General features: G+C 53.9%; 1 protein-coding gene across 17 annotated transcripts in view; it reads right to left on the reverse strand.

The window, feature by feature from the left end:
* KIFC3 (kinesin family member C3) overlaps positions 1 to 20785 on the reverse strand; it is a 36173-nt gene extending 15388 nt beyond the window's left edge. For 3 of the 17 annotated variants that reach the window (XM_036834288.1, XM_036834286.1, XM_036834287.1), the window contains exons 1-6: positions 20719 to 20770; positions 17379 to 17443; positions 16623 to 16830; positions 13947 to 14089; positions 10340 to 10478; positions 7243 to 7445 (exon numbers count right to left, since the gene is read on the reverse strand). In XM_036834288.1, coding sequence (XP_036690183.1) covers positions 7243 to 7445; positions 10340 to 10478; positions 13947 to 14089; positions 16623 to 16830; positions 17379 to 17429 — 744 coding nt within the window. In that variant the 5' untranslated portion in view covers positions 17430 to 17443; positions 20719 to 20770. Of the gene's footprint in view, positions 1 to 7242; positions 7446 to 10339; positions 10479 to 13946; positions 14090 to 16248; positions 16496 to 16515; positions 16574 to 16622; positions 16831 to 17378; positions 17444 to 20718 lie in introns of those variants that run through there. The other 14 variants (XM_036834294.1, XM_036834291.1, XM_036834303.1 and 11 more) reach the window with 12 other exon arrangements.
* Positions 20786 to 25546: the final 4761 nt, after the last annotated feature.

Consider the following 25546-nt stretch of genomic DNA (forward strand, 5'->3'; position numbering starts at 1 on the left):
GTGCCCCAAAAGGAGGCGGCTGCCCCATGAGGCAGGCTGGGGGCGGGGTGGAGGGATGAGGAAGAGGCTGTAAAAGACCCCTTTTGTCAGACATGTCAGGCACTCATCATCTCCTGGCTAGTCTCGGGGCAGCGAAGGAGCACGGCCCACTGACACCGCAGGGTGTCCGGTCAGGCACAAACCGCCCCGTGGTGCGCGGTGCCTGCGCCCCGGCCGGCCAGCTCCCCTGGGGGCTGGGAACTAAGGAGGCGTGCTGCCCAGGAGTGGGACCCTTGCCCTCCACCCCCGGGGGGTCGGCTTCGGGAGGGTCTGCAGGGGAGACAGCAGACTTCTCCCAGCCTGGGAGGGAGAACAGGCGAGTCTCTCAGGGTCAGGGAAAACAGTGAGCGCAGGAGACGGAGACAAAACCAAGTACGGGAGGAGGGCTCGGAGCAGAGACGGGGAACTGAGGGTGAACCTGACCAGAGAGCGGGGCCTTCTGCGGAGGGGGCCCCTGCAGGCGCGCCCTCCACCCACCCAGTACAGCTCTGAGTCAGCGACGGTGCCTGCATCTGTACGCAAGGGGTCGGGGTGGGGGGGGACCTTCTCCATCAGCTCTTCGGGAGGTGCCCAGCACACCGGAGACACTCAGTGAGCACGGAAGTGACGGCGAGGGGGCAGCGCACTCACTCCTGAGTGCAAAGAGCCAGGCCAGAGGGGCAGGCAGGCTCTGACCGGCTGCTGTGATGGCCCCCCGGACAGCACAAGGTCGACCCCAGGGCTGAGAAGGGACCAGGCTGGGTTTGTGCCACAGCCCTCCCCGGGCTCGGGCTCCTAGTCATCCTGAGAAACTGAGCCACAAGCCTGGTGCAGGGGGGCCCTTGAGGGAGAGGGAGCTGGGGCCTTCTGCTGACTCGACGCAAACCCACAGTTACATCTCCCAGCAGAAGCGGGCTCAGCGGAGGGTGCGGCTGCCCTGTGCCACTCTGTGTTTTCCCAGCTGTCTGCTCCTCTCGACACAGACAACCTGCCGATTAGCCCCCAACCTCCCACCAAGCCTGGCCCTCCATCATCGGCTGTCTTCTGAGGAACGGAGGGCTCTCCCAGTGGCAAGACCAAGGCATTGCTGAGCTGGGAAGATGAGAGGGCCTGGGATCCAGACGGCCCCAAAGAAATGCAGCCCAGAGGCCTGAGGGGCAGCCCCGGGAAGCACCCCATCCTGTCCCCAACCCACTCCCCCTCCCGGGAGACCTGACTCCGGGTTACCTACCTGCATGACCACTGACCAGGCCCGACGGGCTACATCCATCCCACCCTGCCTCCACTGCTGAGTTTTCACATTTGAGTCCTTCTGCCACCAAGGGGCTTTGGGAACATGGACTCTCAGGCCAGACTGCCAGGGTTTCTAATACAGACATCACCCTACCTTGCCAGACAACCTTGGACATGTCTCAACTCCACCGTGCCTCTCCATTTCCTTAGCAGTAGAATGAGCCTACCTCACTGAGGAGGTCTGGAGGATTAAGTGAGATTACATGAGTAACATATGTAAAGTGCTTAGGACAAGGCCCAGCATGTAATAAGTCTATTACTAGAATGAAAGTCCGTGAAGACAGGGATATTTGTTGTATCAGTGCTGGACCCCCAGTGCCTAGAACGATACCTGCCATATAGTAGGCGCTCAGTAAACACATGTAGAAAGAGTGCTGAATGCATGAGGGGCCAGGAGAAGCAGGGTCTGTGAGAGAGCGGTCAGGCAGGGGGTGGGGGAGCAGAGGTGGTGGAGGCTGGGGTGTGCTGAAGGATGCTCACTTCTGCCAAAGGCAGGAGCTGCTAATGGGCTCCAGGCAGCGCATGCCATGTGGGAATGTCAGCCCAGAGGTGCCACAACTTCCAGTATTTTATGACAAAAAAAAGGAAGTTGAGATTTTTATATGAACTTAACTAAGATTTAAATGGTGGCAACTAATTTGATCATACAATCAGGACAGTTGGAACTAATAAATTCAGCAAAGTTGTGGGATATAATATATAAAAATCAGTTGCGTTTCTACGCACTAATGCTGAACAGTCCAAAAAGGAAATTAAGACAGTAATTCCGCTTAAAATAGCATCAGAAAGAATAAAACATGTAGGAATAAACTTAACCAAGGAGACAAAAGACTTGTACACTGAAAACTACAAAATGTTGCTGTAAGAAGTTAAAGATGATACCAGTAAATGGAAACACAGCCTGCATTCATAGTCTGGAAACAGTATTGTTAAGATGTCAATACTGCCCAAAGCAATCTACAGATTCAATCCAATCTCTATCTAAATCCCAATGACATTTTTTGCAGAAATATTAGCATCCATCCTAAAATTCATATGAAATCTCAAAAGCCAAACAGCCAAAACAATCTTGAAAAAGAAGAACAAAGTTGTAGGACTCGTACTTCCTGATATCAAAACTTACTACAAAGCTACAGTAATCAAAACAGTGTGGTACTGGCATAAAGACGGACATATGGACCAATGGAATAGGAGAGAGAGCCCAGTTATAAACCCTCATGTATATGGTCAATTGATTTTTGACAGTGGTGCCAAGATTTTCAATGAGGAAAGGACAGTCTTTTCAACAAATGGTGCTGGGAAAACTGGATATCCACAAGCAAAAGAATGGATCAAAATGGATCAAAGACTGAAACATATAAGCTAAAACTATAAACCTCTTAGAAGAAAACATAAGGGAAAAGCTTCATAACATTAGATTTGGCAATGATTTCTTGATGTCAAAAGTAAAGGCAATAGAAGGAAAAATAGGTAAGTTGGACTTCATCAAAAAAATTTTTGTGCATCAAAAGACTGTCAACGGAGTGTAAAGGCAACCCACAGAGTGGGAGAAACTATCTGTAAATCACATATCTGATAAGGGGCTAATATCCAGAATATATAAAGAACTCCTACAACTCAACAACAACATAAGAACCCAATTCAAAATGGGCAAAGGACTTGAACAGACATTTCTCCAAAGATTATATACACACGGCCAATTAGCACTCCCAGATGCGCAATATCACTAATCATTAGGGAAATGCTAATCAAAGCCATAATGAGATACCACTCCATACCCATTAGGATGGCTATTATTTAAAAAAACAAAAAAGGCAACTCAGAAAATAACAAGTATTGGTAAGGATATGGAGAAACTGGAACCTTTGTGCCCTACTAGTGAGAATATAAAATGGTGCACCCAGTGTAGAAAACAATGTGGTAGATTCCTCAAAAAATTTTAAATAGAACTTCCATATGATCCAGGAATTCCACTTCTGGGCATATACCCAAAGTTATTGAAAGCAGGGTCTCAAAGAGATATCTGCACACCCATGTTCATAGCAGTATTATTCATAACAGCTAAAATGTGGGAGCAACCCAAGTGTCCATTTATGGATGAATGGATAAGCTAAGTGTGGTCTAGCCATACAATGGAATGTTAGTCTGCCTTAAAAAAGGAAATCCTGCCATTTGCAACAACATGAATGAACTTGGAGAGCATTATGCTAAGTGAAATAAGCCAGACACAGAAAGACAAATACTGTGATTCCACTTATGTGTAATACCTAGAATAGCTAAATTCATAGAGACAGTAGAATGGTGGTTGCTAGCAGCTGAGGTGATGAAGAGTTAGTGTTCAATGGGGACAGAGTTTCAGTTTTGCAGGATGAAAAGAGTTCTGGAGACGGACGGTGGTGACGGTTGTACAATTACGTGATACATTAATACCCTGAACTATACACTTAAAAATGCTTAAGGTGGTAAATTTTATGTTATGTGAATTCTACCACAATTTTTAAAGTGGTTAAAAAAAAAAAAAAAGAAAAAAGCAGGTCAAACAAACAAGGCGCATTTGAGGGCTACATGTAGTCTTCCAGCCTGTGGTTTCTGCTCACAATGTAAGGTTCTATGTTGAGGTGTGGGGGCAACAGGAGGAGGGGTGCAGTCTGGGTGTGTGTAACGATGGTAGGAGCCTTGGAAGCGTGAAGGCCACTGCTCCAGGGACATCCACAGAGGACAGGGGAGCTCAAGGCCACCAGCACGTGGCCTGGGGCTGCTGGGTGCCCCAGGACTGAGGACCTTTGACCCGAGTGCTCCCCACAAGGCACACAGTGAGCTCCCAGAAAATATAAACATCTCCATCTGACACATCCAAGGGGAGGCCTGAAAAGACTCCTGAAGCTCTCACAAGTCCAGGTTCCAACAGGGACAATGGCAGCCCCAGTTGCTGAGTCAGCTTTGCCAGTGGGGCAGGGGGGCTTCATAAGATCATCACTTTGAACCCCCCAATCCTGTTAGGTACATACAATTATTATCGCCATTTTACAGCAAGAAAAACTGAGGTTCCAAGAGATTAAGTCATGGTTAGGCAACTTGTTCAAGGTCACCTGACCACTAAGTGGTGACCCTAGGATTGGACCTAGGATTGGAACCCCTGCAGAGCAACGTATAGAAGACCGGAAAGATCAATCTGTGTCAAACCACAGTGAGGCTGACAGGAGACCAGAGCACACAGAAGTGACACCTCACAAGGCACAGCACTTTACAGTTTACCATCCATTTTCCTGTCCAGTCCCATAATTGAGCTGCCCAATAACCATGAAGCAACATCTATTTGACCCAGTGTAGAGACTGGTAAATGAAGGCTCAGAGAGGAAGTGACTTGCTACAGCTGCACAGCCAGGGCTAGAACCCTACTCACATGATTTCAAATCCAACACCATTCCTGGTAACGATGATTGGCGGTGGTGGCAGTGGCGACACCAATAATACTGGGTCATCTCACCAGGTACTGTTATTATGTCCATTTTACAGATGAGGAAACTGAGCTGCAGAGCAGTAATTAACCAGTCCAAGGTCACACAGCTAATGAGTAGTGCCAAAGTCAGGATTTGAACCCAGCTCTAGGCCCAAGTGGTTGGCCACAGCTCTACAGAGTCAGACTCTCCAAAGAGTGGCTCAGAGACCTGGAGCTTCAGGTACATCTCCTGAGACATTTTTCAGAAAAGACCTGGCAGTCAGAAAGTTCAGGAATAAAATATGAGCAAAGACCAGGAACCATTCTGAATTCTCCAAATCATCCAGAGGCGTGGGGGTTGGGGGGCGGGGAGGGGTCAGGCATATCTGGAGAGCTGGCACTCAAGGACACCAAAAAGGCTGAGATGCTTGACCTGCAACTTCCCCTCTAAAAAGTAAGTCAATTTTGCTAATTAAAGGAAAAAATGTTTCTTAAAAATTTGTTTAAAGTCACAAAAGACCATATATTGTTATTTAATTTATATGCAACGTTCAGAAAAGATAAATCTATACAAACGAACAAAAAAAAAGCAGAGCAGTGGTTGCCAAGGGTTGGGGGGGAGGGGCATATGGGGAGTGACAACAGGTCTTTGTAGGGTGATAAAAATGTTCTAAAATTAGATAGTGGTGATGGCTTCATCACCAATATACTTAAGACCGTAAATTCTACACTTTAAAGGGGTGAGTTTTATGGTATGTGAATTATATCTCAGTCAAGTTCTTTAAAAAACAAAACTTGTTTCAAAAGTGAAGTGCCCGGACAAACTAAACCAAGGAAAGTCAGGGAAGGAAGACCTCTTGCCACAGGTCAGACATGTGTCCTGCAGGGAGGGCCCTAGACCAGCCCCACAGCCCCATGGGGCAGCACCTCATGCCACGTTCCAGCTACACAAGCCTTGGTTCGCCCTGATACTCATCCTGCTCCCCCTGCCACGGTCCCTTTGCACTGACTGTTCCCTCAGCTCAGAATGAATGCACTTCCCCTGCTCTGTGCCAGACCTCAGCTCCAGAGCCGCTTTCTCAGGGAGGCTGCCCCCGACCTCCCCTACAGGTCCTGATCTCCCCGACAAAGGCGCGTGGTAGAAACCCTCATTCCCTGTGTGTGTACCCGCCTGCAGAGCCCTTGTTACTCTTCCAACTTTCATAAGTGCATGTAACAAACGTCTGTCCTCCCCTAGACTGCAGCCTCCACAGGCCAGGGCGTGCCTGTCCACCTGGGCATCCCCACTGCTCAGCCGGGTGCCTATACATACCAGGCACTCAGCAGACATCTGAGGCAGAAAGACAGGCGGGCACCGCAGGAGGCAACAGTGATACAAAGCTGGTGCGTCACACCTGCCATGAGGAGCTCCCATTAGTGGGGCAGACAGGCCCAGAGGCAGCAAACAGTAGGGTCACTGTACAAGAGGGAGACACAGGGCACTAGGGATGCCCCAAGGAGGCCCACCCAACTCAGCCAAGGACAGGTGGTCAGGACAGAGTTCTGGAGGACACACTTGTAAGCTGGAGAAATGCTGCATTTTAAAAGTGCATGAAAATAATAATCTGCTGCCCCTGGAACTGAGAACAAGGCACGGTATTCAGTGATGTTCCCTCGAGTAGAAGGTCCACATGCTGGGCAATCACAGAGAAAGAAACTGACCCAACCGAAGGCAGGGCTTTCCAGAGAGAGCTCAGGCCCAGGAGCTCAGGCACGGGCTCCAATGTGGGGATGGTTTGGAGGCAGGGCTGGGGACCTTGGGGAAGTGGGGAGGGTCAGACACAGGCACGAGAGACAGACACGGACAATTAAGAGTGGGGAGCTGAGCCCCAGGAAAGGGGCCTCGGGGCCTAGGTGGTAATGGGAAGGAGGGTGAATCAGCCAGGCATGTGGAGGAGGGCTAGGGGTTAGCCCACAGGGACTGTGGAGTCCCCAGCGTCCTCCTGGCTAGCCAACAAAGGAGAAGCCCTAGAACCTTCACTTTCTAGGGCTTCCAGAGATTTGAGAGCTCCCTTCTCTCACTTGCACACACGCCAGCCTCTCATTTCCTGCCAGTTTTCCGTGGGGTGACCTCTGCAATGAGTTTGGTCCACCTGGGCTGCCCAAGCCAGGGCACCTTGGAAGATGGAGTGGACTCAGCACTGGCCTCGGGACGGGAACGTCCCTGTGCTTTCCTGCTCCGCTCATGCCTACACATGCTGCCTGTCACTTCTGGAGAGGTAGGTCCTGGCCCCTGGTAACCACAAGGAATGGGGCACATGGATGGCCAGGATGGGAGGCCCAGGCCTCTGATTCTCGCCACCTCGCCCTCTTGTGCACTCCCAAGCCAGGAGAGGAGACCCCATCTGTCCATTATGCTGGTGGTCTGGTGGGTTCCGGGTGCCCTGGGCGATGTCCTCCGACCTGCTCCACGGTGGGCAGCGGCCTCAGCCCGTCCCATCCTCCCCAGGTACCTGATTGTGCAGCTGGGTGGGTGTGGCTTGCTGATCACTGTCGCAGACAGCCAGCCTCTCCCGTAGGGCCACCAGCTCCTCCTGTAGCTGGGCTTTCTCCTCCTGCAGCTGGGACATGGCCTCCACCATCCTATGTACCACGGGGGCCGCACCTGGCGGCCCCGACAGGCTCGAGCACCTCCCGCTGCCAAAGAGCCGCCCACCTATGAGCAAAGTAGCCGCCGATCAGCAGGGCAGCAGAGGCCCCAGCCTGGCCGAGGAGAGGGGGCCCGTCATGGCAGGGGAGGGGAGGGGAGGGGATGCAAGCAGAGGGGACGAGGGAGCCGGGCAAGGGCTGGGGGCAGCAGCATGGGTTAGCCGGGGGCCTCCGGGGCCTGCCTCGGAGGAAGCCACTTCAGCAGGCAGCTTCTGCGGGATGGAACTGCCTAGACCAGGACTTAGGAAAGCAGCTTCCACTGATTATTCCCCCAAAGCCTGTGTTCTAGGTCTGATGAGCAATACCCTCTCCATGGCCAGCCTGCATGGACTTGCAGCTGAGAAAGACATAGCTCTAGCAACAGCTGTTCTCTCCCCAGAAAACACTATCCTTGGTGGAACATGATTTCTTTAAACCCCAAACCCTCTCTAGAGTACGGAAGAGAGGCGGGGGCTCCCCAGCCTGCCCCCTGCCTTCCGCAGGGAGTGGTTACCCGCACACGGAGAGGGAGCAAGTGGAGGTGTGCGTGTGCAAGGGACAGACAGACCGGGACACGGGGACAGACACAGCACGTGGGCAGGAACACAGCCAGGCGCGCTCCCAGGCGGACCCCTGCGGGATTGAGCACAGGGACCTCACAGGCAGGAGGAAGGGACAAACACAGGGGTGGGTGGCGCCTCAGCCTTCCACCGTCCTGTCACCGAGAGCAGAAGAGACACAGACAGACAGATGGAAGGACAGAGACACACAGTCAAGGCCTGTGACCTGCTAATGGGGCCTGGCATGCTTGTCACAGCTTGCTTTGATGGCCCCAAGAATGGCCACAGTCTCTGCAGGTGGCGAACGGGCAAGGAGGTGGGGCAGTGGGGCAGAGGAGAGGCTGGAAGGGCACGGATCTTCAGGCAGCCCAGTCCGGGTCCTGGCCAAAGCCTGAGAGGCAGGGCCAAGTGTCCAAGGGTGAAGCATGAAGAGTGGCATCTGCTGGCCGCGAGCCTCCACCCTAACTCAGAGCACCAGGGTGTCCGGGCTCCGCCACACTGTGTGGGCAGGACTGGGTGGCGGGGGGATCCCAGACTCTGGAAACAAAGCCACCTGCACCTGAAGTCACACAGCCCAGCTTCAACCCACAGGGAGCTGGCAAGTTGAGACAGCACAGAAGCCAAAACTGCAGCTTGGCTTTTGGACTGGGCTGGAGCGGGGAGCGCAGATGGAGCTGATTCCAGGCTGGGCAGGACATCTCAGCACTGGGCCCAGGAGAGGTAGACAGTGAGAAGCCGCTCTCACTCTAAAGGGAGCAGGCCACGCACACACAGACTGCCTTTTCCCTTCCTCCCAACCCTGAGGGACGGCTCCGACTCGAGGCCCTCTGGAAAGCTGGAACAGGGGCCATCGCTGGCTGGCTAGGAGCCCTGGCCGTGCGGCCTGCACGTGACACAGCATGCATGTCACACACAGTTGGCCAAGCTTCTGCTATCTGTTCTAGAGAGAGCGAGCTCAGACGGATGCTTCCAGGCCTGCACACGGGGCTGCCATGGGCAGCATGTGACCAGCACAACCCTCTGCCCTCTGCAGACTGCCGTGGTGTGGCAGGAAGTGCTCTTGACTCCAGGTCCAAGAGCTGGTTCTGCCACTTCAGAGACGTGTGGGAGGGCCCCTCAGGGGCTTCCTTTGTAAAATGGGGACAATGGTCCTTATCCAGAGGCAACCTTGGGCAAGAGCCTGGAACCCACGAGGGATGCGCAGGTGTGAGTGAGTGTCACCCAGCAGGACGTGGAAGAGCCCTTCTTGCCCGGGACACTGCTCATCTCACCCTCAGAGCCCACAGCCAGGGGAGTTCACCCTGACCTGGGCACAGTGCCCGTGTGTCAAGGGAGCCAAGAGGGGCCCGGAGAGCGCTTGCTGGGCGAGAAAAGACCTAGAGGAAGCTAAGGGACAACAGCAGAGGAGGAAGAGGTGAGATCAAAGGGGCACCTAAGGGCGGGGACTGAGGGACCTCTGCACCCTCAGAGTAGGTCAGCTGTCAGTCCGAGTTTTCAGAAGACAGTGTTTTTCTCCGAGATCCTGCCTGGACACAGCCCCTCAAGGACACTCAGGCTTGGGGGTCCCAGTCCCGGACCCGCTGAAAAGAGTCAGCCCCCCAGACTGGAGGGATGATGCCCCCCCCTTCCACACCCCAGCCAGACCCCGACACCTGCCCCCGAATCAGTGCCGGGCCCACGGGTGAAGGCGGCTCTGGATCAACCTCAGAGAAGGGAGTGGTTCCTTCCACCTCGCAAGTTCAGACACGCAAATCAACCTCTGACAGGAAGAGGCAAACGAGAGAAAGGCCAGCTCCTTTCCCCCCCTCGCTCTTGGCCCTCCCCTCGGGCTCCTTGAGGATGCACTTTCCCGGTAACGGCTGGGCTCTGGGTTCTTGCTGGGGAGCCCCACAAAGGGGGCACACAGCCTCTTCCAGAACCTTGCCAGCCTTGCCGGAGAAGAGTGGAGCCACCAGCTCCTCCTTCCCAGCCTCAACGCAGCAGAGCGAAGCCCTGTCCTAGGGACCTCTGAGTCCCTGATGGACCCACGGAGACAAAAGGAGGGGGTCAGGCCTCTCTCTGCAGGAGGTGGCGTCTTTGAGGCTGCCACCTTCACCCTGCTTTTGACAGGTGCTGGGGAAAAGACAAAAAGCGGGGAAATTCAACCCCAGCCCATGCCGGCCAAAGCTGCTTATCATCGGTGGCGCACAGCGGCACCGGGAGGAGGGTGCCCCTGGAGTGGGGATGGGCAGGCTGCAGTCTCTGAGTTCCACGTCCAGGCGGCCACCTCCAGGGGAGGAGGACGGTGTCTGGGACAAGAGCCTCCCTTCCGACACCGGCTTTAGCCCGGGCTCTGCCGGGTCAGCGGGCAGACTTCCTTTACCTGTTTTCTCTACATTCATGGTGCCACCAGCTTCTTGGGCCTCCCGGCCCCGCCTGGGGGCCGGCGCCTGCCTCTTCAGGAGTTTCTCTTCTTTCGCCCCCTGACTCTTGCTCTCGCACCCCTTGTCCCGCAGGGCCTGCTGCCAAGACACAACCAGAATCCTCACGTGAAGGGGGGAGGACTGCAGCGGGGAGGGGACCCACCTCGAGCCTGAGGACGGTGCGCTCCCGGAGCTGGTGAGGACCTCAGACCCGGCCAGCCCATCCCTCACAGTGTGGGTGGGGACTACGAGGCCCGGAGTCTGGAAGAAAGCATGCCCAGATCTCACAGCGAGAGGGGGCAATGCGTTCTCCTGGCCCCCATCAGCAGCCAGCCCTCTGTACCAGCAAACAAGTCTCCTGGGCACTTAGGAACCCTCAGGTGAAGCTCACTCGGCTGACCTGTGAGCCCCGAGTCACCACTGCAGTGGTCTGATCGCTCAGGTGCACCGGCCCAACATTCACAGGCTTGTCCAGCCCCACCAGGCACACGGCAGTCTCAGGGCGATGCCCGCGGCCCCCCCCCCCCCCCACCATGATGTCAGCTGCCCTCACCTTCAGACGGCACCAGCCTGGGACTGCCAAGGAGGGGGCACACGGGTCCATATGAGCAGGGGAAGGCCATGGCCCACCCCCCGGCATGGCTATCCAGGACCGCAGGACCCTGTCTCTAGGTCAAGGAGGAGCCAAGGCAAAGAAGGCTGAGGTAGAACAGACCAGTGAACTGGTGGGGAGATGGAGGGGAGAGGCAGAAAGAGTCTTTCACGCAGAGAAAACCACCTGCAACTCACACAGAAAGACGTCCAAGGCAAGCAGCAGAACCACATGTAAAGTGCGATTCCATTTAAGGATAATGGAAATAAAAGAGGCCTCCAAAATAAAAATCTGGGGAAATATACACTGGTTTTCTCTGAGAGGTCGGGTGATGGTGCAGGGGCTAAGAGGAGAAATATGCATCATTTAAACTTTGGGGGAGAGCAAAAGAAACTTAACCGAGAGAGAGTGGGAAGAAAAGAAAGCCTTTACCTTCCATTTTGAATCTTTTTGGCATTTGCATTTTTAACCTTGTAAGCATCTATGGTGTTCTGTTTTGTTATCTTTGATAACAGAAGTTATCTGGCAAGGCAGATTACAGACACTTTTGTGTATGTCTTTGTGCCCACCTTATTCAAAACAAAAAGACAAATGTTATGTTTAAAAAATGTTCAGAGCCTGGGTCCGGAAAGGCCTGGGTGTGAAGCCTGGCTCAGGTGAGCTGTGTGACTGTGGGCAAGTTACTTACCTTCCCTGGAGTTTCATTTCCTCATTCTTAAAACAGCAACTCCACTTTCTACTTGAGAAGGGAGGGTGGTGAGCAGTCTCTCGTATTTAGGAAAATTCCCGCGACTTAATTTTGTCCCCACCCTGTGACCAACTGCCACACCAGCACGAGCAGCTTTGTCATTGGTGGCGGCAACGGGGGCAGCTGGAAGTTTCCATTTGCCGCCCAGAGCAAAGGTTACACTATTTCTGGCCTGTTGGCCAAGCCACAGGATGGGCAGACAGGCCCCCAGGGGGGTTGGGAATTTCTGCAGCCTCGAAAGGGAGCGACTCAGGTTGTAACTGCTTGAGAAGCTGGCAGGGGACCCTCTGGGTCCCCTCACTGTGTCTGGATCCCTACTTGGGCCCCACATCCGCCGCCCACCTTGAAGCCCCTATAAACAGAATGAAGCTTCAACGGCCCAGGACACAACTGTGGAGACTGGTTGCTGGCGGGAGCTTCTTAGATCCTCAGCAGACCTGCTGACCCCAGCACTCAGCGGCAACCACAGCCCAACACCCCATAATCAAAATGCAAGAACAGAGCCTCCGCCCAACTCAAGGCTGCTGGTTTCTGACCACCTCCTGATTTAACTACCAATGGCTCAAGTCATAAAAAATGGTTTCTTTAACATAAAAACAGTTTCTTTAACTGTCCCTGCAACAGGCTTTTCTCGCAGACCTTATAGATAAAAGAAGGACCATTCGGTTCCATTTTCAGATGAACCACATAAGAAGGGCTGACAAAAACCCAGAAGCCCAAGATTGTCCCTGAAGCAACAAACAAGGGGTCCATGTTCAGACCCGGCTTGGGGCCACACGAGGGAGGACAAACACAAAGGGCACATATTTCCCACAGCCCCTCCTGCCCTCCATCTGCATGTGTCCCTTCAAGGTGGCCCTCTCATGCACAATCTTTCTTGGGGGGAGGGGCCTTGGCAACACCCCCAGATAACTCTGGTCCTTCATCCTCGGCCACTATGTCAATGTTTGCGCATACATTTGTGATCATTTGATTACTCCTGGCCTCTCTGCTAGACTGCTGGGTCTATTTCTCTTCTTTGCTGTGTGCTGGCACCTAACAGAGTAGGCACTTCATAAACATCTGTTAACAAATGCATCCATTTAAAAATTGCAGAGCCTGTGTTATCCTGAAATTGCTCAAGCTATAGCTGCATGAATGCATTGGTATTTGTTTAAGGATCTCTTTGCAGTCAGAAACAATACAGAGAATCGGTTAGAGAAACCCTGAAGTAGAATATTATGCAGCAGTTTAAAAGAATGAGGTAGTTCTCTATATATTGACAGGCATGAAGAAATAACCAAGACTTACTGTTGAGGGAAAGAGCTAGTCACAGAACAGAAGGTAAAAGTAAAGAATAAAAATTGTATAAATCCAATCAAGTGGTTGTACAGGAAAGATAAACACCAAACTCTTAATAGTGGATTTCTCAAAGATACAGGACCACAGGAGACATTCAATTTCTAGATATTATATTCCTGCCACGTGTGAATTCTTTACACCATGTGTTATAAAGCTCATCATGTTCAGATCCCAACTTGCTGTGTGACCAGTAGCAAGTTACTTAACCTCTCTGAGCCTCCCTTACTTCATCCATAAAACTCACATAAAACAGTAACTGTGTGACTGATGTGAGACATACAATACATGCCACAAAGCCCGGTACAAAGTCAGTGTTCAATGAAGAGTAGCTATTATTATTGCTATCATGATGTATTAATTCTACAACCAAATACTACACATATATATATGTAAACTTTGTCTTTTGAAAGTCACATGATAACTGACTTGCAGTGATAACTGCAAGAGAAAAGAACCCAAGTTTTGGCAAAGTCCTCTGTCTAGCTTTAGGTTCTCACTTTAAACGAGGAAATGTAAATACGTATTGCCCCATGGACTCATATGCCCCAGTGGGAATAAACAGCTCCCCTAAAAACCTGCCCATCTTCCTAATAGCTCCTCACTGAAGGCCCCACAGTTCCCACTTTAACACTTCAGCCGGGGCGTGGCTGAAAAGCTGCTGTCATCGCCTGTGAGATTTCCCCCGAGCTAACCTAATAAGCAAATTGCCCCATTCAGGCAGGCTCAGGGTGGATGTGCCATGAGGAGCTTGGCAAGAGGCAGAAGGCAGGTCCCCAGCTCTCCCTCCCTGCTTCCCTCCCCGGAGAAGGAAGCTGCTGGAGCTCAGAGGGCCACGGCACACTGGCCCAGCTCGAGCCCTGGCATTTCTGACCGCCCCAGGGCTCACCTGCAGGGTCAGGTAGAGCCTGTGAGGGCTCCCGGGGCTCGCCCAGTCCACGCTGAGGGCTCGGCACTGAGCCAGGGCCGGGCGAGCTGCACTTCGGGTGCTGGAGTCCTCGTCGCCGCCAGCTGGGCTGTCTCTTCCACGCCCTGTCCCAGGACAGAGGAGACAGGTGAGATGCTTGACGCTGGCCGGAGACTGCTGGCCGGGGACCACTGGCCAGGGCCGTGGCTGAGCTCCCCTTTCACACACTCCAGGCAGCCCAGGTGCTGCCAGGAGGGACTCACACGCCCTCACGTGCCTGCCCTACACAGAGGGAAAGCCTGGCACTCGGCGGGGGCTGCGCTCCTTCCTAATCACAAGCCGCCCTGGGATCCTCTGCAAGAAGTCGCCCAAGACCCCGCGGGAGGTGGCGGGCTCCCCTCCCTCCACGGTGGCGTTAGGGCTGGCACCTGCCCACGAACACCCTCTACAGACAGCAGCAGAAGGAAGCCGATGCCACCCTGGCTGCGCTAATCTTCACAGGAGGTGCACCCTGGGGCCGCGGCCTCATTACCGAGGCTGCCTCTAGGTGGCAATTTCTCCCCTGCCTTCATAAAGACCAACCCCACGCTGGGTGGCGTGGTCCCTGTAGCCTCCAAAAACACACTCAGGACCAGTTAAAGCACATCCTCTCAAGCCTCTGACACACTGCCTCCCTCACCGGATGGGGGGAGAGGGCTGCAGCAGCGACACCCCATCCACCCCTCCCTTGACCCACCACCACCACAGCCTGTGGGACCAGACGGGACGGGAGAGGGGATTCGCCTCACAGGGCAAGCTGCAGAGCTCCCACCCTGGGGGGCAATCACATCCTGAATGCCAGCACTGGGCCAAGTGCTTTCCAGGCCTTATTGCCCTTCTTGATCCTCAGTTTCCTCGTCACTACAATGGGCATAAGGAACCAAGCTCAGTCCTGTGATGAGGATTAAACAGGGCGACACATGTAAAGTGCTCACACTGAAGGTAGCCAGCAATGCAGGCCATCAGCTCCTCACAACAACCCTGAGAGGTAGGAACCGGAGACCCAGAAGGGTTAATAATGTGCCCAGGGTCACACAGAGCCAGTATTCCAATCCCATGTGCTAACCCACCCTCTGCTTGCCTACCCTTCTCAAGGCAACAATAAGAGGGGGGTGGGGGTAGAGGGGCCCAGGGACGTCCACACTGGCTGAGGCTCTACCCAGTGGCAGGCACCACGCTTAGCATTTCACGCATACGATTTCACTGGACCTTTGTCTTAAATTTTAAAAGTAGATAAAAGTCTGTATGGTCATATAATCCTCATAATACTAATTTAAGAGACCAATACACACACACATAAGACTAGAAGGAACTATATAAAATGTTTAGTGACAAGGCTTATAGGTGATTCTCATTTTCCTTCTTATACTTTTCTGTGTTTTTGGTTTTTAGTTTTCCAAGAGAACATGTTTTTGTTTTTTTCAATCCTTGCTTTCTTTCTTTTTTTTTTTTTTTTAACCATAAAAGCAATACTGTTCATTCATCTTTAATCCTTTGGACAACCTTGTTGGGTAGAGACCATCTTCAGCCCCTTCCAGACAACTGGGGCTACCTGATCCAAAAGCCCAAGCTTTCCCCGGCGGCCTCCAGGGTCACCCCCAGCCTCACTGTCCCCTGCAGAAAGACTTTGGAGGGCAGCGCTCTGGCACAAGTGTGATGAGAGAGAGGGAACTGGAGTCTGCTATGTGCCCTCTCTGGGCCTCAGTTTTCCCTTCTGTACATAGAGGGGCTTGGACCCGATGTCCTGGAAGGACTCTGCCAGCTCAGACAGGCTGGCAATCTTCAGCCATCTCCCCGTAGGTCAGGAGCAGTCAGACAGCAAACCCTTAAGGCACCTTGTCTGAAGATCCCCCCCTGTCCCCACATTTACAGGACAACCTACCCAAGCCAAGGCTGGCAGACAGTCATGGGGCAGCTCCCCGGTCCTGACGATCTAGCTCCCACCGGGAATCAGAGGAGCTGCCCACTTCTTGACGCTGGAGGCACCAGGGGACGTGACCCAGAAAGGAGAGCTGGTGTTGACAGCTCCCCCAGGGGCACAGCGGGGGCCCCGACTCGGGGACTCCCTCACTGCCCACCTGCTGTCGGGGCCGCCTTGGATGGCACCTAAAAGGAGGGCATGGCAACCACTCCCTGCCAGGCCACGCTCCGGAGCAGCCTCCGTCCACTCCTCGCCATCCGCGGGCGAGCCCTGGCGGAATCAAGTGTCAGCTCCGCGCAGGGCACCGGGCAGCAGTTCACCTACCTTGTTTACCGGCCGCGGGCAGAAACCGGAGCAAGACCACGAGCGCTCCGCCGCCAAGGACAGGCGGATCACAGAGCCACAGCCACCTGGCCGGGCCAGGGAGCGCGTGGCTGTCCGCGGCGTTCTCCCCCTGCGCTACAGACTGCGTTAACGTTTAACTCGCGTCCCCGGCTTCTCTTTACAGACGGGCGCGGGGCAGGAGCGCCCAGCGAAATTGACGCCCTGACTCCACGCCCGGCTCGCGGGCTGCCGGTACCCTGTAATTACCTGACAGCTCTGACTGAGCCTAGGAACTTGCCAGAAACCCCGATCTCATCGCTGGTATCTGGAGGAAGGAAAGGAAATAAAGAGGCATTTTAAAAATGCGGACTCACCAGTTCTCAACCTCCCCGGGCCGGTGTGTGGGAAAGGGCGGGCGGCCGGGCTGGCTGGGGCGGGGCGAGCCATCCCCGGCTCGGGCTCCCCGGCCCGGCCCACTCGCCACAGGCCGCGCAGCGAGGGCGTGGCTCCCAGGTTCCACGTCCTGCGAGACGGGACCATGGCCCGGCGGGGCTCAGCAGCCTCCTCCGGGCGTCGGGCAGCCTGCGGAGAGAGCAAGAAAGTGAGATTGAAGCCCGCTAGCCGGCACCCTCCGCCCCCATCCCAAGCTGATCGGAGCCCACCATCTGGAAGGGTCCGCTGAACTGGGTCACCTGTTACCCAGAGCCCCAACTCGAATGTCCCCCAAGGAGCCCCCGGGCTCACGGGCTGAAACAGAGCCTATCACCATTTCAGGGTACTAGTTAAGGAGAAGGGAGGCTCAGAACTGGGCAGGGAGCCCGTCAGGTGTGTCTGCAGCACAATGTGGAGACCCCACATCTCAGCCCCTCCACTCTGAGCCTGGCAGCATAAAGACAGGTCACAGCCCCACATTGAGGAAGCACCAGTCAACAGCGTCTCCATGAATCTATTCAGAAGGGGCCTTGACTGTGGCCGTGACGTCAGGCTTACATATATCAAATTCTCTTAAAATCAGCTCATTCCTGTATTCAACTAGCCTTCACACTGTACCTACAACTGGCAGACACCGAGCTGGGATTTGAAATACAAAGATTCATTCATTCCTCATTTAATAATTATTTACCCAGTACCTGCTGTGTGCCAGGCACCTGCCAGGGGTCCTCTTTGATCAGGAGAGACATGGCCTCAAAGCTCCCTGTCAGGAGGGAGGTAAACACTTCAACAAACCTCCACAATCAAAACAGGATGCAGGGAGGCACCAGGTGGTATGGAGAATGGGGGTGGATATGGGGAACACTGGTCTGGGTAGAAAGCCCCATGGGGCCCTTATGAACAGAGCAAATGAACAGAACAGACTTCATTTACTGCACAAGTCTTTATTGAGTACCTATTGTGTGCAAAGCAGCTCTGAGGGCATTTAAGGTGACACCAAGCTGTGGTCCCAGACTCAGACAACAAGTGATGCCATTTACAGAAGAAGCCAAGTCAGCTCAGAGGGGCAATGTGGAGTTTGCTTTTGGTTTTAAAATGGAGTTGGAGGCACCCAAGGACTTCCTAATGGCGCCACCTGGGCTGTAGGCCACTTTCCCCAACCCTCACTGCACTGACCACTCTCTACCAGGCAGTAAAGATATCTGTTTGAACAGTGTCCATCTCCCCTGACCCTCTATGGCTCCCCAGGGTGGGTCCCACAGCACCCAGCCTGGAGCAAAGCTACATCCACACCAAACACCTGGTGATGGCTTTTGGGTGAATGCCCGGAAATGAATGCACACAAAAGCTCGAACTTAAGCTTGGAAGAGAGCAGGGCTGGAGATGGAGACACAGAACTGGGTGGCTGATGGGGGTCACTGTGGCACAGGTGAGAATGCAATCACCAAAGGTGGTGCAAGATGAGAGGCAACCAAGAAGGATGGAGCTCACTCCAAGTGGGAAGAAAAGCTGGAGAAGGAAGGTCAGAGGTGGCAGGAGCACCAGGCAGGTGCAGAGTCCTCAGAGGTGACCGGAGAGTGAGTGGGAAGGAGAGGATGGTCAGTTCCCAGGGAACCATGCCACGGAGAGGTCAAACTGGAAGAAAGGTCAGTGGAGCAGGGCAGAGGGCAGATGTGGGAAGGCCCAAGGGGGATGGGGGCTAGAGGAAGCTGCCACTTCCTTCACTTTGGAGAAGCTGGCTAGGATGGGAAGGAGAGGATGTGGTATTTAGAATAGGAGAGATTTGCACATGCTGGGTCGACAGAGGGACAGGAATGACTGAAGCATCGAGAGGCAAGAGAAGAGTGCAAGGATGGGTGGCCTGAACATCTGGCGACCGATGTTCGCAGAGCTGAGCCCTGGAAGAATGCCAGGCTCCTGACTAGGGAGTCACGGTCTCTGCCTTCCTGGACTAAGGAAGACAACTTGGAGGAGGAGGCTCCTGGGTGCAGTCTCCCTGGGAGGGGGCAGGACTGCTAGCCAAAGGGCGGGGTGGAGGCTAATCCAATATGTGGGCAGCTCCGCTGAGGAAATGGAGGTGGACCAGTGTGGAATGGAAGGAACCAGGAGGAGCAGCCAGCTGTCCCCTTCTCCAGGCTGCTTGGCACGGAGCTGGGCGCACAGCAACCCTGAGGCTCAGCTGCCCAAGGGATGAGGAGGGAGTGAGACAGGCTCCACCTGCATGCCAAGCCGCTGGGAAGGTAAGATGGCGGAGGACACTGAAGGTCAATGTCACAGTTGAGGGAGAAGACTTTTAAAGGGGATCAGCTAAGTCTGAGGGGGCAGGGACAGAAGGAGACAATATTTCATTGGTTTCAGGAAGGGAAGTTAGGAGGCAGTCAGGAAGATATCAGGAAGAAAGGGGAAGGGTGTGTGCAAGATCCTGAAGAGGAAAAAGCAGCTGAATTTAGCAGCCTGAGGGGTGTGAAGGTCAAAAGTATCAAGGACTTTCAAACAGCCCAAGGCTGGAGACTCAAAAACCTAGGTCATGGGGCGAGGTGATGGGGGCATACGAGTAGAGTGGTTATGACCGAAAGCTGGTTCAGAACCCGGCTGTGCCACTTACTAGATGTGTGACCCTGGGAGAATTACTTTGTCTCTGTGCCTCAGTATCTCCATCTGTGAAATGGAGAGAACTCTACCTTATAGGGTTGGTGTAAAGTTTAGACAATACATATATACAATGTTCAGAACAATACTGGCATATACAAAGAATACCCAAATTTTATTTTTTCAGTGACCTCTATCCAGTGGTGGGTGGATGCAGAGGGCTGGCTGCAGGAGAGCCAGCACCTGCCTCTCTGGGTTTAGGCCAGGGTGGTGGAGCTACAGCCCCCTTGCCCCAGACCAGGGATATTGCAATGATTGGGGGACACACTTGACAACTGCCCAGAGACTGCTGCCCAGGAGGCTTGGTCTCCCTGGGAGAGCGGGCAGAATGTCAAGGAGGTTGGACAGGGGCTGGACCTCCCCTCCGCACAGTCACACATCCTGGGTTTTGCAGGTCAACCCAGATTTCAAAATCTCTGCTCCCTGGTGCCCATAAGGACAGCAGAACTCACGACCCTATGTCCCTAAAATCCAGTCACTGCAAATACAGGGCCCCATTCTGAGACTGCATTCCTTGCAAATGACTCTCTGGCCAAGGAGAGGGTTACTTTTATCAAGGGCATGGGCAACAGCCTGGGCCAGTGTATGTGCTCACTCAGCCTCAGGCAGACAGAAAGCCAGAGAAGATGAAAGGCCAGGGGTGGCCACGACCCCAAACCTTGAGACAGATGTGTGTATTGGGGGGGCTGGGGGGTCGGAGGTACAAATGGTACCAATTTATATGCAGCTTCCTCTTTAAAATCTGCCAGGACCAGGCCCTTCACTGCGCCAGAGTTCTGCTCTAACTCACAACAGGGGGTTGAAGGAGGTGGCTTCTGGCTCGCCCTTCCTGCTGGGCCCGCTCCCCACCCCCGCCCCCCCCCCCCCCCCCCCCCCCCCGGCTACCGCTGTCAAAGGCTCAATTTCGCCCACTGCCCAGGACGGCACCGGCCCAGGCCCTCCTTCCTAACCTGGGGCTGGCCCACCCCATCCCGGCCCTGCGAAGGGGAAAGTGAACTGCCCAGGGGACCTACGGGGTGGGAGGGCCCGAAACTGCAGCCTTCAGGGGCGCCCTGCGGATGCAGGGACCTCTGCCAGGGGAGGGGGCGGCGCTGACGGGCACGCGGTTCCTCGGCAGTGTCCGGCTTTCCCGGGCCATTGAAATCGGAAAGGGGGTCCCGAGGCTGCTTGGATTCCAGGGGACACGCCGCTCCCATGCCCTGCTCGGTTCAGGCTGGACGGCGCAGGGGGGGTGCGGGATAGCGCAGGGCCGGGTCTCCGGGGCCCGGCCCTCCCTGCGCCCCCCAACGGGCCCGGGCAGGGGGATCCAGGACGCGGCACCCCGAACGACAGGCCGGGCGGAACCCGAGCGCCCAGCCCGTCCTCAGCCCGCCCGAGCCCCGGACTCACCGGCCTGGTGGAGGCAGGATCCCTGCGTCGCCGCAGCGCCCGGGGCTCGGCCCGGCCCTCCAGTGGGAGGCAGCTCCACGCCGCCGCCTCCTCCTCGGCCCGCCCCGCTCCCGCCCCGCTCCCGCCCCGCTCCCGCCCCTCTCTGGCCCCTCCCTCACACTTTCCACAGGAAATGATTAACTCCGGCCCGCGGCGCGTTCCCATGGCAACCGGCTCAGACCCAGGTGGGGGGTGGTGGCGCGCGCGCACACGCACAGACTCACACTCGCACGTGGGGCCGCCCACTCTGTTCACACCTTCCCGTTGAGTGTCCCCACGCTCCACAGACGCCCATGCACACGTGCGCGCTCACCCCTGGCGCACACGCACCTTCTACGTGCTCACATACAGTACACAGTATACATGGCTCTCACGTATGTTTGCACACTTGCTCTAGTGAGTCCACATGAACACAGTTCTCACACACATCCCCACGCTTTTGCACTTAAACTTACACTTTCGTTCTCACTCCCTCAAAGCCTAGTACTACAAAACTTTCGCACACAGTAGTTACTACTCACAGGCATACTTACAAGTGCTCCCTGGCTACCCTTCACACACTCTCACAACCTCTAGTACACGTCTTCTTGACCTTCTAGCATGCACACTACACACACACTCTTACACAATCTAGCTAGTACATGTGCACACTTACACATTCTCACACACTTTCCACGTGCACTCACATTCCTGTACGGTGCTCAGACTTAACCCCATGCTTTCCCACAAATGCTGCACATGCGCCTGAGTACACACATCCACTTGCACACGCTCACACACGTTCTCACACGCTCTCTGACTCTGTCACACTACAGCCTATACATGCTTTAAAACCCCAGTACACGCTTCCACACACGCTCTAGTTAGTGCACACAGGCATGCACTGTCACACATTAGCACACGTGTTTTCACACACATTTCTCACTAGCTCTATTAGGAATACACAGGCCAGGTTGCCTGCCCAGCCAGGGCACCACCTGCTGCCCCCAGCTCCTCAGCCACCCTATTCCCCTCTCGCTCGCACCCCCCTCAATAGATAAACGTCTTGCAGAGCAGGGAAGCTGTTTGGGATTTTTTAAGGTAAAATATTCCTTTGCATTCCAGTGAAAACACGTTCAGAACGCAGCCGCTCCAGAGCAGGCAGCAGCTCCTGGCGTAGCCGCAGACGGCCCTCCTCATAGGATGCCCCAGAAGAAGCCTGGGAGGCCAGGGAGCCGGCCGGCCAAGGAGACCCAGCTGACCCGGAGGAGCCACTCTGTTCTTTGTCTCCCAAACAGAGGCGGCATTTCACTCCGGTGTCAGCAGCAACATTCCCCTTCCAGGGTGCGGAAGGAGGACAGAGAAAAGAAACTCAGAAGCCAGCCCAGTGCAAGCTGATGGTCCCGAAGACAATCCCGGGGCAGGGGGTGGCGCTCTGCCTCTTCCTGTTTAACAGGGGACGATGGCCCGATGGCCTGGGAGGAGCAAGGAGGGGACTGGAGGGGGGCGTGCAGCTCCAGGTGGGTTCTGTCTCTTGCTGCTGAGCAGGCGCTGGGCTGGCCGTCAAGAATCTCAACCAGAGACAGAGCCAAGGTTCTGGGCCTCAGATTGTTCTGGATGCCAGATCAGGACACTCACAATCCCCCTACTGAAAGTGGGTTCGTGTATGTTTTATTTTCTCACTGAGATGTCCCAGTGCAGGCCCAATAGAGGGTGCCTTTCACGCTTCTGGAATGGTTCCCTGGAGAGATAGATTTCTAGCTAAGAACCCCAGATAATCCTCCCAATGGGAGAGCAGGCCATAATTTGAGAGGTACCTTCTCTGAATCCCCCTGCCTGCCCTCCAGACAGCACTGGTCAGGAGGACGGCAAGGTTGGATGAGGGCAAATTTTCTCTAGGTTCCTGACCAAGTATCTCCTTTTGTTACAGATCCTAGCATTTGATTGAGGAGGGCAGTGGGGTAGGGGTGTCTGTCTTTAAAGTCCTGATATAGAACCAGAGGCCATGTCTTACTTGTGGTCGGTTCGTTGACATTAACTGCAGGTTCCTTCCAAAGCCAAAGCCAGATTTTAAAATTAATAATAACATTTATTGTTCTTTTTCTCTGATTACCAAAGTAATAGATGTTCATTGTAACCATAATCCCACCCACTAGAGATAAATGCTGCCAACATTTTAGTACAGTATTTTTTTTCCTCTGTGCACATAATAGCGACCATTTATCCACAGCTATCACTGTGCCAGGCACTGCACTGAGCTCTTTAAAAACAAGATCTCATGTAACCCCGAACACCCTTTGAGGTGGGTACCGTCATATCCTCCATTTTCAGGAGGGAAAACTGAGCCTCCTAAAGTTCATTCACAAACTCAGTGTGTGGTAGCGCTGAGATATGAACCCAATAGGTGTGTGTATATATACATATACACAAACATATAGCACTACTATACATATATAGGTGCCGGAGTTTAAGTTCAAAGCACCTTGGGACTTCCCTGGTGGCGCAGTGGTTAAGAATCTGCCTGCCAATGCAGGGGACACGGGTTCAATCCCTGGTCCAGGAAGATCCCACATGCCACCCAGCAACTAAGCCCGTGCGCCACAACTACTGGGCCTGCGTGCTGCAACTACTAAAACCGGCGCGCCAGAGCCCGTGCTCCGCAACAAGAGAAGCTACTGCAATGAGAAGCCTGCACACCGCAACGAAGAGTAGCCCCCGCTCGCCACAACTAGAGAAAGGCTGCGCTTAGCAACGAAGACCCGACACAGCCAAAAATAAACAAATTAAATAAATAAATTTTTTTTTAAAAGTTCAAAGCACCAGTGAAGGAGAAAGAAAATTGAGACATGTGAGGAAGCATTTTCCGAATTCCAGCAAAACTGCCTTGAAATGCAAAACCGATTTGCTTCATGATCGTTGGAATTTAAGATTACACAATGTCAGGAACTACATACCAATGACTTCAAGGTCATTTCTATCCCAGAAACTTCACTGATGGTTTGTAATGGAGGCTGCCAATTCTCCCTGGTCATACGGAAAGTGAAGGATTTGCCAGAAACTCGGCCACCCCAACACTGAGGTCCTGAACTCATGAGTGAGGACTCTTGGGTTCAGCCTTTGGCCTTGACCTCGACCTCCTGCCTACCTCCTGGCAGAGGCATAAGTGTCCCCGGGAGGGCCACAAGAATGCAGTAGCCAGAACACTGCAGACCCATATCTACGTCTACCCCATCCCTCGAGGGGGGCGTGAGGGACAACATCACTGCTGTTCAAAGGGCTTGAAACCCCTTAACTCTCAGGCATCCATCTGAGAGGGAGCCAAGGGCCTGAGGGTTCTTCTGCACAGAGGGCAGCAAAGAGGGGGCAATAACAAGCTAGACTGTGTTTAATCTGATTCTCGTAGCACCCCCGAGTAAAGCACACCTAAGACTTACATGATTTTCCAGTTTAAATGACTTGAGATTCGATCACCTCCAGGCCTTTGCAGTGCTATTCTCTCTGCCCAGAAGGCCTCTCTCCTCACCCGACTCCCACCTGCCTCTACCCACCTTCACCTGGCCGGCTCCTGCTGTCCTTCAAGTCCTTCAAGCTTAGAGGTCACCTTCCTTGACCCTCCCAGACACCACAGTCCCCTGCCTGCTCACCCCACCGCAGCACCTCCCACGCTGGATTGTAAAGGCCTCTCCTGTCTACAACATCATCTCCTTGAGGGCAGGGTCCTTTCCTGACTTGATCACAGGTAAAGCCTCTGCTACAGATTCAGCTCCTACAGGCACTAGGTGCCTGGCATCACATCAGTTTTCGCTGAATAAATAGCTAGATCACTTATAATTTAGAGGGAGAGAACAGGGTGCATTAAGCGTACCCAAACAGACTTTCTTCCCATGTAAATTAACGATAAGTCTTATCAAAAGGAAGTAAGTGAACGGATCCTTAAGGAATGATTTCAATGTGGTCAGTAAGGAGCACCCCGCAGCTGTGAATAGGGTATCTGTGCACGATCCTGGGTAACAGTTTCTGGAAGTCAGAGAATACCTTCTGGAGTTGAGTCACATAGTAAGTAATCCTGACTCAATTAGCCACTGTTTTGAAGCCACATTTTCCAATAGCCCTGAAACAGCCCCGTCATGGACAGCACAGAGAGAGCTGGGAAGATCCCGGAGGGACGGGCGGGGCTCTGCACCCAGCCCTGCAAGCATGCATCTTACTCCTCACCAGCAGCAGGACACGGGCCCTCGACCTCTGAGCATATCGGGGGGCTGGCCCTTGGTTCACACCTGCCAGCTCTGAGGAAGCCACGCTCCTCAGTGGATGTGAAGGGGTTGGGTCTTGGACGACCCTGGGAGGCACTGTAAATCCTGTCTCTCTCCTCTGCTACGGACTCAGCTCCTACAGGCACTCCGTACCCAATAGATATTTGAACAAATGGTACCTTTCTCTCCCTTCTCCATTTCCTACTCCCTCTGTGCCCTCCCTGTGCAAGGGTGCCTTCCTTCTAAAAGCTGTATTAACTGGGGAAACAGTTCTCCCATTTCCAAACCAAGGCAACCCTCCCCTCAATAAAACCACCTTGCTCTAAAATCTCTAGACAGTGACTGCCTCTCTGCATTTGGCAGGGAGATTGGACTCAGCAGCACTTCCCAGCTCTTAGGTGAGGGGCACCTGAAACCTCTTGATGACGAACTTGGCAGACAGACCCTGCCCGCAGCATTCCAGGGTAGAAAGCAAACGGGGGTTTGTTTCCGTTATCATTTCCCATCGTCTAAACAATGAGAGGAATGCAAACATCGAGGAGATATGTAATTAAGCA

The sequence above is a fragment of the Balaenoptera musculus genome, chromosome 19, assembly GCF_009873245.2.
Source record: "Balaenoptera musculus isolate JJ_BM4_2016_0621 chromosome 19, mBalMus1.pri.v3, whole genome shotgun sequence".
Taxonomy (NCBI): Eukaryota; Metazoa; Chordata; class Mammalia; order Artiodactyla; family Balaenopteridae; genus Balaenoptera; species Balaenoptera musculus.